This window comes from Phalangium opilio, unplaced genomic scaffold, assembly GCF_054372755.1.
Source record: "Phalangium opilio isolate 3A_F unplaced genomic scaffold, DU_Popi_V2 ptg000002l_1, whole genome shotgun sequence".
Lineage (NCBI taxonomy): Eukaryota > Metazoa > Arthropoda > Arachnida > Opiliones > Phalangiidae > Phalangium > Phalangium opilio.
In genome coordinates this window covers 15,382,953-15,397,285 of record NW_028324144.1, presented here as the reverse complement: position 1 = coordinate 15,397,285, position 14,333 = coordinate 15,382,953, and the positions used below count along the sequence as shown (strand labels likewise).

The 14,333-nt window shown below is 39.3% G+C and overlaps 1 protein-coding gene across 1 annotated transcript in view; it reads right to left on the bottom strand.

The window, feature by feature from the left end:
- LOC149720195 (long-chain-fatty-acid--CoA ligase 5-like) overlaps window positions 1-14,333 on the bottom strand; it is a 184,112-nt gene that overhangs the window by 24,302 nt on the left and 145,477 nt on the right. Inside the window, exons 9-10 of the mRNA XM_089859689.1 lie at window positions 5,774-5,847; window positions 5,646-5,717 (exon numbers count right to left, since the gene is read on the bottom strand). Of these exons, the coding sequence (XP_089715815.1) occupies window positions 5,646-5,717; window positions 5,774-5,847 (146 nt within the window). The remainder of the gene's footprint in view (window positions 1-5,645; window positions 5,718-5,773; window positions 5,848-14,333) is intronic.

Genomic DNA, 14,333 nt, shown 5'->3' with positions numbered 1-14,333 from the left:
AAAAAAAATAAATATTAGCACTGGATTTTATTATGTCATATATTGCTGATTTATTACTATTTTGTTCATATAATCCTTAGTTCTAAAATAATAATTTAGAAAATGTTTGAATCTAGTGTTCATTTTACGTATTGTTTTAAGTTAATTTAATTAAATTCCATCGGGAAAAACCCGAAGTGCAGGTTTTTGCGGTGCAATGGGATTGTCCCATTGGACAGCATCGTAAATCCACCAAAGTGCGGGTTTTCGGTCGAATGGGGTTGGTTCTGTTGAATGGGAATCGGCGCATTGCTACTAAAGCGTTTAAATAAAGCTAGGTTGACGTTCAACGGAAATTTTGTTTTCCAACGAGAAGCGGCACGTGTTTTTCTGAAAACAATGTATCTTATTTCGCTGGAATTAATTCAACCTATGTATTTAAACCGACACCATTCAAATATATTTTAAGATAAACCTGCAAATATCTTTAAAATTAAGCTTATAAACCCTTAAGCTTTTAAATCTTTAGTCATGTTGTCATGTTTCAAACCTAAACATATAATCCTGAAAACATGTTATACAACTAGACATATAATCGTGTAAATACGTCTTGTTACTAAGCATTATAATATAATAACATGACATATACCACCTTAAACATGTTTTAATACTAGATATGACAAGCGATCAACACATTTTGAAACTAAATATAAGGTGTTGCAAACCTAAACACCATTCCAACTTAAACATGAGTGTTCTTAAACATGATAAAATATCTGTTGCATTGTCGTGTTTAGGCAAGTGTTTAGTTTCTATACACTTTTTTTTCTGTGTATTTAGCCGACAGTGCCCGGTCAGAAGACCGGTGGCCAGCCTAATATCCCATCTGCTGAGCGATATTATCAGGATTAACAGTGAGGTTAACCGCCTGACACCATTGCTCCACGTTAGAGAGAGCAGATCTCATAAGTACGGTGACAGTAACCGGGAACTTCCCCGTAAAGACTATCGCTACAAAGTCCGCATACCCGAAGCAGCGACAGCCCCCAGCACCCCCGAGCCTCCCCAAGAGTTCGTCCACCACCAGGCACCACAACAGGGGGGAGAGCACTCCACCCTGAGGGCAGCCCCTGCTGTTAGTCACCACTAGAGAGTCCCCAAGGAGGGACGCCGACACCTCGCGGTCGGTAAGCATGGACTTGATCCAGCGGCCAAGAGTGTCGCTGATGCCAAATCTCTTAAAAACTTCAGTGATAACCGAGCTAGAGACCTTATCAAAGGCCCCCTCAACATCGAGGAAGACGGCCAGTGAAATTTCCTGAAACTCGAATGCCCTATACTAGCTCGACGAAGTGTTCAGGTACAGCAGACTGACGGCTCATCGACACAGAAAAACAACCAAGGGTCTATACCTTATCACCGACAAGTCCCATACTAACCGTCGATACGTCAACCCGTTTCTCAAGGTCATGCCATGCAAACTGAGCCATATCGCTTTCAAGACACGTGGAACCTTTAGTGATGAGAACCAACAGTCCAACAGAAGGCATTTCCATTTTAAAGAATATCAGCAGAAAATCGGTAGCAAAAACAAGAAGTTTAACATGGAAACCAGAAAGAAACTCTTCTGTATTATACCAGGAATGTATGGAGGGGCTGGAATGGCTAAGGGGGCTCTCGTTGATGGTAGAAGCATAAGGAGAGTCCTTTTTTAGAAGTGTAGCTAGTCCCCCTACGTCTGTATAGCTGTCTACCGAAGGCGATAAATGTCATGACTCGTTAAAAAGGCATGGCAGAAGAGACCTTTTAGATTTTTTAAGTTAAATGTGCTGATTCGCCGCCGTTCGCGTTCATATTGGATTCTCTCAGCCTAGGCAGAGAACCTAGGGTAGAGGGTGGAGAATTATAGCAAACAAGTTTTTTTGGCAGCCAATGAATGAATGAAAATAATTTAAGTGGTAAATACGATTTTTACGTCAGGCTATGACGTCACTAGCGTCAATTAAGCCACGCCAGTTGTTTCTAAGATCATTTCACGCCGATTAGGATTTGACCTTAGCCATTCAATACATTCCTGATTATACTTGTTAAGTTCTTGTTTCAACGCCTAAAACACTCTTGTTTGAATACTATTAGAACGCCAAACAACCGTATCTGAACGTTTCATTAGCGAATGGTGGTTATTCAAAATTTAATGGGATAAAGATTTAATTTGGAATTTTAATATATAAGCTGTTCAAAAATGAATGCTAGCGTTAAGTTTTGATCGATATGATGGTAATTTTTCCAAAAATGAATGCTCATGGTTAGTTTTGAACGCATAAAACACTCCTTGTTCAAAATTGAAGGTTTCCGGTTAACTCTGAATGCGTCAATAGAGGCTTGTTCAAAATTGATCGATCGCCATCATTTTTGAATGCCGAAAGCACGCTAATTTTTAGAGGTAGAAAATTCCATGCAGGGTGTTCCTTTAAATGCTTCTGTTCATAAGACGAATTAGTAGATTCAAAATAACATTTTACCTCTCCGATTGACATATTTCATGGAGAGGCTATAATTTCGACGCGTCTATCTTTCTGTTGTTAGGAACTGCGTTCGCAGTTTACAAATCCAAGCGAACGTGTTCTCCATTGAGACCGCATTCACAGTTCCCAGAAATCTGGAAAATTGTATTATTCCTACCTCTAATGACACACTGGCCACTATTCCATATTTGCCATCACAATTCTGTCTAAAATCACCACCTTGTGGTCTTTGTCTATCCCACATGGATACCAGTCTGTCTTTACTGGCTTCTAAACACCACTATATTCTGGTCTTTGCCCATCCCAATTGGACACTATTCTGTACTTACTGGCTTCTAAACACGAGCATCTTTTGGTCGTTGTCTATCCCACATGGATGATGGATACCAATCTGTCACATTGGCCTCTTCTCCATTATCATCGTTTAGCCAAGTGTCTATATTAGCGGTGATCGGCTAGGGTTACAAGAAACGTCTAGCCTCCCAATGGCTGGGCTTCCACCAAATGTTCACGCATTTGTGCTGTTCTTACAGATAACTGTCATTTGTAAGTTTTGTACACTACGTTTTGTTTAAAGCTAAGAAAAACGCTAATTCTTCATTTCATACTTTTTACTTAAGTCTCTCAAGAATGTTTAATTTTTCTTTTATAAATCGATGTAACGTGCATTAAGGTGAATAACTAACGAAGAAAATATAATATTAATTATATTTATTTAAATATTTAAGATAATCTTCTTTCTCAAACCAGAATTAATAAAGAGTGTAATTAAGTCAGTGTGTACGCGTCCGTTGTTACACTAGTGCACCACGTTAGCAGTTCGCCTTGTGCCCAAGTGTAAAAAATCATACATAACCTTAATATTTTATTTTTTCATAATATAAAACGAATATGTGGAAATATTTTTCGGAATTTCCATGCCTTTATTAGTTTTGTAGCTATATAGCTCTGTTTCATTTCGATATTCCAAGAAAATCTTTTGATATTAGTATTTGAAATGGAAGTGTAATGAATAAATATGCGGGTTTGGTTTTTCGTGTCTGCCATGTACCAACGTTAACGGTTCAGAGTGAGCCGAAAGTTATATACACATTTAAATAAACTGATTTAGTTGTTAGTATAAAAGTATAAACTACTTCAGTGAAAGGTCTGATTGTGGTCGAGTTATAGTTTCGGATTTTCCACTATTGTTTGAGCGGCTAGAGACAAATCAGTTTTTTATTATGTAGTGTTAACAGTCCTGCTGGCAAACTGAGAATATCGTTGAGGTGAAACGAGAGGATAGCGTTTATACGCCAACCCAGCTGTGAATGAAGCTTTGAACGTAGAGGGTATACAGTTGAGGCGTATTCAATTGGTCCTTTACCAATTTACACTCTCTTTTCTGTTTATTCCCCTTAGGCTGATAGCCTTGGGTACAAGACATATCATTGTTGAACGAAAAATGTCGTCTTCTTTAATGTATATTCTCAATGCTTTTGAAAAACAGTTTAATAATTCAAAAATTTTAACTTCTTCAATTTTTAATCAAATAAGAGCTATAATTCCATATCTAAATAGATAAGTTTGTAAGTAGTGCTCATCTTGACTCGAAAAGATAATTTTTGGTTTTCCCAACTTGTTAGGAAATTGTAATAGATGCATACAATTGTTTTGAACATAATTATTACCTGCCTTCCTTCAAGTCAAACATGACCAACCAAGATGAAGGATTACCCAAATTTTCTTAAGCAACTGTGATTGTGTGTATCAAAAAGTGATTTCTATGTTCATATGTTTAAGATCCACATAAAACAAAAAATTTTGTCTTTCACAAAACACCATCTGCCCGTTGTCATCGACATCTTGAAATATTGTTCTAGAATCTAGGGACTACTTTCGCCGTGGTTAATAACGTCCACTATATGTTTATAAAATCTTGCATTGGAAGCTGTTAATCAAGCTCCACGGTTAGGTCCCTTGCCTATGAATATTTAGAATACTCGGTTTAGTCATGACCTTTCAAAACCCATCAATTTATTTCTTCTGAAATAACTGTGATCTTATTTTTATGTCAAAAAGCTTTCTGTATGTTTGATAGAATTTTATACACATTTACAGATCGTTGCGTAATTTGTTCAATCTGGTTGTTTGTTACCATTTAAAAGTCGTTAGACCTCAAGGTTGGGTCCACGAGTCCCTACCGAGGAATACGGTTAGGAAAGTTCTATTCTAAACTCGTTACATTCAAGTTTTATGACCAACTGCTAATTAAGGCTTGTTTTTGGAAACACTGAAGTTTGTACAGAACAGCATTGTGGAGATTGTTCATACGCGTGGGCCCAAACTCATGTCTAAATGGACAGGAAACTCTTCCTGGTTTCTGTCCCTTAAAGGAAACTTTCATTTAGCTTAACATCATAGCTTAAAAAGACGGCCTTTTTCTTAATATTAAAGAAAACATATTAAAAAAAAATTACCTCTTATTACAAAATAATTAGCATTTAATTATTCTTAAAAACGAGGACTACTGTGCCGCCATTGGTTCGGTGTACTAAATTGAACCTCTCACCCCTACGGGATTGGTTGAATTCTCACAGACAGAGAGGTGAGGATTAGGACGGTAGGTTTGGTTTAGCAGACGCCACTAAACCAATGGCGGCACAGTAGTCCTCGTTTCTAAGACTAATTAAATGGTAATTATTTTTTAATAAGAGGTAATTAATTTTTTTTTTTTTAAATATTTTTCTCGAATAGGATGTTCCTAACAGGCTTCATGGCATGGATCTAACCTTAAGGTTTAAATCGCATTTGAAATCTACTAATAGTAATAATGATATCTATCTTCAAGTTTGAACAAAATGGTATTTTGTATGAAACATACAGACCTTTTTGACGTTTATAATGTCACAGTTATATAAAAAAATATAGGTGGACCTTCATCTTCGTTTGTTTTGTTGGACTTCAAAGTTCGTGACATAATCGATTGTTCTGTATTTTCCTAGGCAAGTGATCGTGTTGTGGAGATTGGTGATTAACAGCTTTATTTGCGAGATTTTATACACAAAGCGGGCGAAGGGTTCAATAAAGGGGCGCCAAACGAGCAGATATCCGCTTTAAAGATTCCAAGTATACATTGGTTGTTACGTCTATTCAATATACCTCAGACAAAAGTTCGTAAATGTGTCCTGTAGGCATATACGATATTGTTTTCTTCCCCTCAAGCGTGTGAGGCTGTTGAAAAATTAGGTTCATAATTTATTATTTAGTTCATGATTACATCATCTCACTTTCATGGTCTCGTAAACGCCAATCAGAGCACTTGTACAGTTTTTATGTGTTAAAAGTGCTCCTTTGGGCATTCCTAAAAAAATTATAAATGTCAGCAACGATATGAATGAGGGCAACGGTCCATAGCATTTTGGGTGAACTAATCTTAAAAAAATTTGCTCGCTGGTGCTGTGTTTCTCCTTGCGTGTTATACATAGCTTGGTTCACCATTGTTTTGCTGGAAAAAGAGACATTAAATTTCAATAATCTAGGAGTTAAGGTCTGTTTAAGTTTCGCTTAATAATTCTGAAGATCGGCAAAACAGGTGGTTCAAACTTCGGAGTAGACTGTCTTACCCCACCTGAAATGACTTAAAAGTTGGAATGATTCAATGAGAAGCTTCGTTTTGTAACTGCAATGGGACACTGAGAAAAACGTCTCAGAAATCTGGAGTAATTCCAGCTCGTAAAGTCAAAAGGCCTGTATAAATGTTTACCGGCTCGGGCAGTAAAGGAATAATAATTATAATAATCTAGCTTTATTTCATGCCCATAACACCCAGTGGGCTATATTTCATTAGGTCACGATTTCAATGCATAGAGAGGCGGTGGCTAGCCCTTATGCCACAGCTAACCGACAGCGCCCTATTCTAACTATTATCATTTTGTTTTGATGGAAAGGAGAAACCGGGTAAGACCGCGGAGAAAAACTCCTTTAACAAGTGGGGAGATAACTTGCAAACTCTACGCAGAAGGGTTTGTTCCCAGGTTTTTCCACCCGTTGCCACAGTCTGGGATCGAACTCGGGACCCTCTTACTACGAGGCGAAAGTGCTAACCACTTCACTACCCCACCTAAATATTGTGCGATGAATACAACATTAAAGGACCAAACAAAATCAATATAGCTGATTTGTAAAGTCTGTTATGTTCCTCAGAATTGGTGCATCAACCATACTGTGACGTGCAAAATTCGAAAAACATTTATTCGTGGTATGAAAGAACTGAAATTTATTTCTTTTAAACTCTAGTATTAAGTTTTGGTCACAATGTTTGCAAATAATTCTCGCGCTACGGGTGTCACCTATCATTGCACAATTTGGCGGGGCGGGGGTGAATATTAAAATTTTGTTAAATTTTGGTTCGTTTTGTCTTATGGTATGCAAATTAGAAAGAGCTTCACTTAAGGTGTGAGCCCAATATATCTCATTCAGTTTCAATTTATATGGTTCATGCGCAAGTATAACAAAATAATATTGTTCGCGTAGTATTCACGCGAAAATCAAATTACAAATTAACATAAAAGAATAAGGTACGATACAGTTCCGTGGCGGCGCTGCACTGATCGGTTTCTGTAGCTCGTATATTTTCAAGGGCACACGGATGCACGCATAGGATCCACTAAAAATATACCAATATAAAACTCAAAACCCCCGGGCCTATCTGGTCAACAACTTTTAGGGTAATAAAATCCCGAGTAAAATCCCTACTCTAACGAAACAACAAAAACTCTCGAGAGAAAAAAGCCCCTCACTCTCTTGTCGTACTTCAACACAACCAGAACGTAGTTTCTTTTGTACCAAGTTTATATTTCTGTAATATTCAATATTGTTATTCTTTATGTTAATAAATGACAGTTCGTTTGTTTTATACATCACGTGTGAAAGTTAATCATTAGTACACGAACATTTAGGCCGAGTAGCTCATTACGTGCGGAACCAACCTCCAATACATAAATTGAAGTTTCAAACCTTTGGGGGGGGGGGTGATTTTTTCAGTAAGACCCAGCTTTCCGCGGCAGATATTAGATGGCATCGAGGGAAAATGTTAGGAGAGAAGAACTTTAGCTGTTCAACTGCTGTTTACTCTACAGTAAATACATTCGGCCTCACCTTAGTTTTATGAACACTCGAGATGAGACGTTCGCCAGAGAGAACCTGACACACAATACCCTCATTCGCAGGCTGAAATATATGTCCTTGGTGTTAGATTATTCTCCTTGTGCCATTTTTAGAAAGAAACAAGATGGCTCCGACCAGATTAAGCTTTTGCGGTGGCCTCTAGCGGCTAAGACTGATTTGACTCCGGAAATTTTATTTAGCGTTATTCTTTTCTTATTTATCAAATATCCTTCCGATTATGAATGAAATTAATTTAGTATGATTTTGGTTTAATATACACATTAATGATAACTTTGTTCTTAAAACAAATTTTTTAAGAAACCTAATTAGAGTTATTGGTGTTTATATTAGCATTATATTTTATTGCAGTTTGAAAAACGTAATGATAATTTTGACCAAACACTTTTTAACATTATTTTCAGTTTCAATTTTTGACAAAGAAAAATTATCATTGGTCGTTTAAATTTGCCTCTAAACGATAACAATAATTGGTTTACCTCTTAATTTTGACTTATAATAAGAGTAATTGCCGGGAGTGTGGCGCACTCCTGTAAGCCAAGCTTCTGGGCGGCAAAGTTTGAGGGAATACGACACATGTCGGCGATCCTACCCTATAGGTGCCGACTGTCCCGTGTCCGCCGGAGGTAACTTACCCCAATTCCACCTTCCATCACCTCCCAAGTAAACCTCATTTCCTTCCCTGCTTATACACATACGACCTAGCGGCCCACGTCAATGCTGGGCCGCGTAGGGTCTCCCGCTCAATTCTTCCTGGTGCTCAAGGCCTAACGGCTAAGCACTAGTGTTAGTAGGTGGAAAAAAAAAGAGTAATCAATTACTAATCATCACTAATCTTAATAGTTTCTTAAATAACTGAAATACGTTGATATTGCAAAGCCACCTAGGTATGGTTCTAGGTGCTATTTATACATTTTATTGCGATCTCGCACGCAAAAAAAGGGAAAAGGCACCCAGCCAGCTAGGGTCAGACCAATGCTTTCGCGCAAAAGCAAAAAGTTAGAGCCGCTCTACCTTGCTCGTTGCAAACTCCCAATAGCAATCAAATATATCTGGGATGGATGGCATGGGGTATGCGTCGTCAGATGAAATGGCGTTTAGCTGCCGATAATCGACGCAAAGTCGGAACGTTCCTTCCTTTTCCGTCACAAGGGCGACTGGTGAGGCCCAAGGCGAAATACAAGGCTCTATTATGTCTGCTTCCAACATATCCTGCATTTGTCGCCTGATTTCAGCTCGTTTTGATGGCGAGTAAGGATAGGGACGACATTTTATAGGTCTGGTGTCTCCTGTAGATTACTTGTGTTTAATCTCTGTGACATGGCCTAGCCTTCCGGACGAAACCACATCTTTAAAGGTTTCTTTAACGTTTTTATGTTGCGGCTGGCTTTTCTCAATAGCCTGTTTCATCTTACCAATTGGTACATTGTTAGTTATTGGGCTTTTTTCTTTGGGCTCAAACGAGTGTAGGGGCCACCTACAATTTAGATTCGACTCAAAAGCGTAAACATTGCTATTTGGCAAGACAACAAATCCGAAGCCTTTTATAAAACCTTGACACAAAAGAACCGATGTATTAAAATTCCGAAGAACGGCAGAATCGATGTATTTGGAAACTCCCTGTATACAAAGCTCCATGGCACAGGTGCCCAGTGGTACAACTTCAGGACCGATCGCTGGAGTCATACTATTTTTACGCCATGGAGTGACGTCATTAATGGTTCTCTCAAAGCTGGCTAACTTGGTTTCAGATACAGCAGAGTATGTGACACCGGAATTGATAAAGGGAACCTTTTCGCTGCTATTTATTAATACCGAAACATGCTGACAATCTATCCCGTAAATTTCGGACAGTCTCTTTAGGCTTACTTTTTCTGGACAATCAAATCGCTAATGACCGATAGTCGCTTCTGTGGTCGATGGGTCCTGCTGCTCATCGCATCCTGAATATCCCAGACAAACTTATCAAAAGATTCTCCTACCTTTTGATCTCTACTCAGAGCTACCTTTAGTAGTTCCAATGACATTTTCTGGCACAAAAAGAACCTCTCAGTAAACGAAGAGCAGCGATTATCGAACCATCTGGATACGTTGCCTTTCAAGGTGTGGACAATAAGATCTAGCCATTGAGACATAGGTGTACCGCTCGCGGTTTGAATTTCTGTTGCGTCGCGTAAGAAACGGAACGCGTTTCCCGATTTAGCGCCGCGGAAACTTGTTGTGGCTAGCCAATTAGAACAAATCCGGGAGCCCATCTTCTTTGCTATCGTCGGCGCAATTGCAAAACTGGCGACATTTTGGCTTCCGGAGTCGGGCATACTAGGTGACGAAGTTCTCATACTTAGCTGCGGTTGAACAGATTGGACTTGCACTGTAGCGGCTGCATTGTCCAGGCTGTCAAGGCGGGCTTCTATTTGCTTGAAACGTTGGTCAAGATCCTGTGCTAGCTGAATTCGATCTTGAGATTGTTTAATGAATTCGGTTTGAAAGTCTGAGTGCAAGATGTAAAAACGGTCGTTAATTTGCGTGGTTAGAGTAGTTAAGGTGGTCATTAATGCCTGCAGGGTGTTCGGTGGCAGTTGAGGTTGAGATTGTTGTTGGTTATGCTGAGGTGGCTGTAGTGATACTGGCTGTCCTGTTTGAGGTGGTTTGAGAGTACTTGTGTGTACTGGGCGGTTTGTAAATGACGCGGCAAGACGACTGCGGTTTAAGTTTTGCCCCGTAATGGGCGACGCGGGTTTCACTGTAGTTATAGTGTTCGACGCGGTTGAATTGTCTGTCGTTTGAACGACACTTAGGTTCTCCATAGAACGTGAACGTACTTTAACAGTTTTACTAACTGTATTAATTACTAACACTGGTAGAGGATGTCTGCTGGGCTTAGCAGTTCCAGATTCCAGCACGGCAGTGTTCGCGGTATCGACGGCCGCGAACACATCTCCCCCACCACGAGACGAAGCGGAGCGAAAAGACGCGGACATAATAACAAGGCTAAGAAAAGCACGGCAAGGGCAAAAAACACGTTGGGCGCCAATGTAATGGCCCGTAAGGGGGTGACAGCCCAAGCCCGAGACATTATGAAAAAGCTTAAATGAAGAGGCAAAAATAATATGGAAAAAATACATTTAATCAATATAAACTAAAAACGGAGAAAGGAGTGCGCGCCTACTTGGATCGGCATCCAAGAGCGAACTCTCTCCCCAATACAAAAGGCCCATCAGATGGAGGTGCCTATTGAGCCGACAGTGTCCGGTCAAAAGGCCGGTTGCCAGCCTAATATCCCATCTGCTGAGCGCTATAAGGTCTCTAGCGCGAGACCTACAGGGGCCATTGACAAACAGCTTTGTCTGTCTCTGGCCCTCCATGTTATGCCAGAGCTGGTTTTGTATGACAGTCAGCCTGTCATGCAAACTCCGTTTGACGTACCCGTAGGGTATGGGGACGACCGGTGCCGGCCCCAAAAACTTGGCCTACGCCCCCCTTTTAGCAAATCTATCGGCTTGCTCATTGCCATGATATCCGCTATGCCCTGGCACCCAGTACAACAGAATCCTGTTGCAGGATCTAGGAAGCTGCGCACCAGTTGAGAGGTAATCTGACACTCGTTCAGCGCATTCAAGGCGGCCTGACTGTCAGAGTAAATTCTCACAGTCCGTCCGGTATACCCTTTGTTAATGCAGTAATCTGCGCAATAACAGATCGCGGCAATTTCCGTCTGGAACACACTAGCATAGGTGCCCAGACAAACTGAAAAACTGACCCTTGTGGTTTAGCAGTAGTAGCCGGCACCAGCGCCGAAATCAGTCTTGGAACCATCGGTGAACCAAATAGTTTCACACCCAGTGCCAAGAGGCAGTAGGTTAGTCCACTCGGCCCGACTGGGAAAGTGGGTGCTGAATGGCATAGTAAAATCGAAACTGGTAACAGTTTCGTCATAGCACATCGTTAACGACGGCTCAAGTGCGGCAAACTCCCGGAAGAGCTTGGTATGGCTGTAATCTCAAAGTCTGGGAACCCAGCAGCCCCAGAGTAGTCTAAATCTAGGTTGTTATGAATAATATTAAAAAAACTAAACATAGGTTGTTAATTTTGTGTCGTATAGTGATAGGGTCAATATTGAGTAAGGATTAGATGATAGAGGAGTTCTTCACTACCAACGGCAATGAGTTAATAAGTATGTTAAATAAAAGGGGACCCAAGATAGAACGTTGGGGCACTCCCGTTTCCTCATATTTTCAGTCAGTTTTGACACTGTGGAGGACAACTCTCTGTTTGCGGTCTGAGAGATAGTTAGTCAAGCTAATGCTTTGCCAGCGACGCAAGCAGCCTGGAGGGCAGCCAGAGAGAGGGACGTAATGTCATGTCTGCCAAATTTTAAATACATGTGCCAAATTTATTTTAAACTGCATGAAATTTACAATTGAAACACAAAATTTTATACGGTGTTAACAATCAATAATTATTGGTTCAAAATTGTTTCTAAAATAACAGTCTACATAGATGACGCTTCAATAGGGCAACGCAGGAAGGCATAGAAAAGCGTCTGCTAGAGTTCTCGGTCCAGCAAAAACCCGTGGATGATTAAATTCAAACAACGCGGTAGCACTCCTGTAAGCCAAGCTTCTGGGCGGCAAAGTTTGAGGGAATACGACACATGTCGGCGATCCTACCCTATAGGTGCCGACTGTCCCGTGTCCGCCGGAGGTGACTTACCCCAATTCCACCTTCCGTCACCTCCCAAGTAAACCTCATTTCCTTCCCTGCTTCTACACGTACGACCTAGCGGCCCCCGTCAGTGCTGGGCCGCGTAGGGTCTCCCGCTCAATTCTTCCTGGTGCTCAAGGCCTAACGGCTAAGCACTAGTGTTAGTAGGTGGACAAAAAAAAAAAAAAAAAAACAACGCGGTAGGCGTCAGGTACCTAAGGGTTGGTTTCGATTTGGTAAATTAGTATACTTTTAGTTAAAAGTTTTAATATTTTATTTCTGTGCGGCAGCTCTTAAGTTAATTTGAATATTGCTTGTGGTATCTTTAATTGCTTGATACCTGTTGCATTTAAGAAAGGGATGATGATATTGATAAGTTTTTTTGATTTATAGGTAATTGTTTATCCTTCTGGTGATAGAAATGAAGGCCATTTATTTTTGAACTAGGTATGTAATTATTATATTACCAGTGCTTAAATAATTTTGCCATTAATTTTGATTGAGATACGTAATTCAATTATAAAAATAATGTTGAACCTTTTTCTTAAGATAAGTAATGATTAGTAATTGTTTACTCTTATAAGTTAAAATTAAATTAATAGAAGTTAATTAAATTATAATTAGATTTTACAGGCAAATGTTAATTTTAGTTAAACAAAAATTTAAACTGAAAATAACATTAAAAAGTGTATGGTCAAAATCTTCATTAAGGGTTATTTTTTGAAATAAAATTGTTTATTACCCTTTGATGCAAAACTCATTTATTGCTCAAACAGTCAACTTTTTTTACTCAGAAGAGTTTAAATTTTCGATTGATATGAATTAATCTGCAATGGATAAACAGTATGTTTACGTTAACTTAAATAACTTCGTTCTAAATCTCATTCGACTGAAGTAATCGTTAAATTAATCTGAAATCGCGTAACTTAAAAGTATGTTAACTTGAATACCAATCGCGTAACTTAAAGAATACGTTAACGTAATTATTTCATTAGTTTTTTGTTCAAGTGAGTGTGATCAACTTCCGTGGTTTTTTTTTCATTTGAGTACTTCAACTTAAGGGGCTGTTCGGAACGTGCGAGAGGGGTCAAAAATCCCCTTTAAGCGATCTAATTGAAATCATAATAGTGAGGGCAATTATATCAGTTGTCGTTTGAATAAGTGTACCAACGTGAGCGTGATAAACTTGCTGATTCGTTAAAAATAGTGAATGTAATCAGGAGCAGATGACAAAGGAGTCTCGGACGCTAGCTTCCACAATATATAGAGGGCAATGGCACCCGCGTACGTCACAGCTGTAGCGGTATCGTTTGCCATAGAGGCGCTATCAGACATTATAGCAGACGATGCTTTTGGTGGATTATATCTGGCACCAAAGTCTGCTGGGAATTTTTTTTGTAATAACGGACTAAGAGTGGCTACTGAGGTTCGCCTTATCCGATCGCGACATAAATATACACAATATAATTACTTTATTCAAACATCTGTAACCGTTGGTATTAAGATAAAGGATAAGACTACATTTTGTGACTTTAAACCTACTAAATAGCCAAATTAAGGCCAAACTAGCAGAGAAACCCATGTAAGCCAAGGCTTAAGTAACAATTTGTGCCCACTGGAATGATTGGGCTCGGGTTTTCGAAAGATAAAATCAAGGTTTTAAAAGATGCCGAAACACAATGTAATAAATGTGTTTTAGGGCCAAAATATTCCGTATTTCTTTTGAATTAATTGAGGTTGGAAACGAAATCACTGTCTCTAACTTTTTGGGTTTTAAAAGATCGTGAGTGATTTCTTTTCCCAACCTCTTGTAGCTATCATTTAATTCAAGAAGAAATTTAGAAAAAATTGGCACTGAAACACATTTTAGTTTTTTAATAGTGTACAAACGTTACTCGCTGGGCTTTTCATTATCAATTTTAGTCTAAAAAAGATTAAAAAGCCGTTGAAATCCATTTT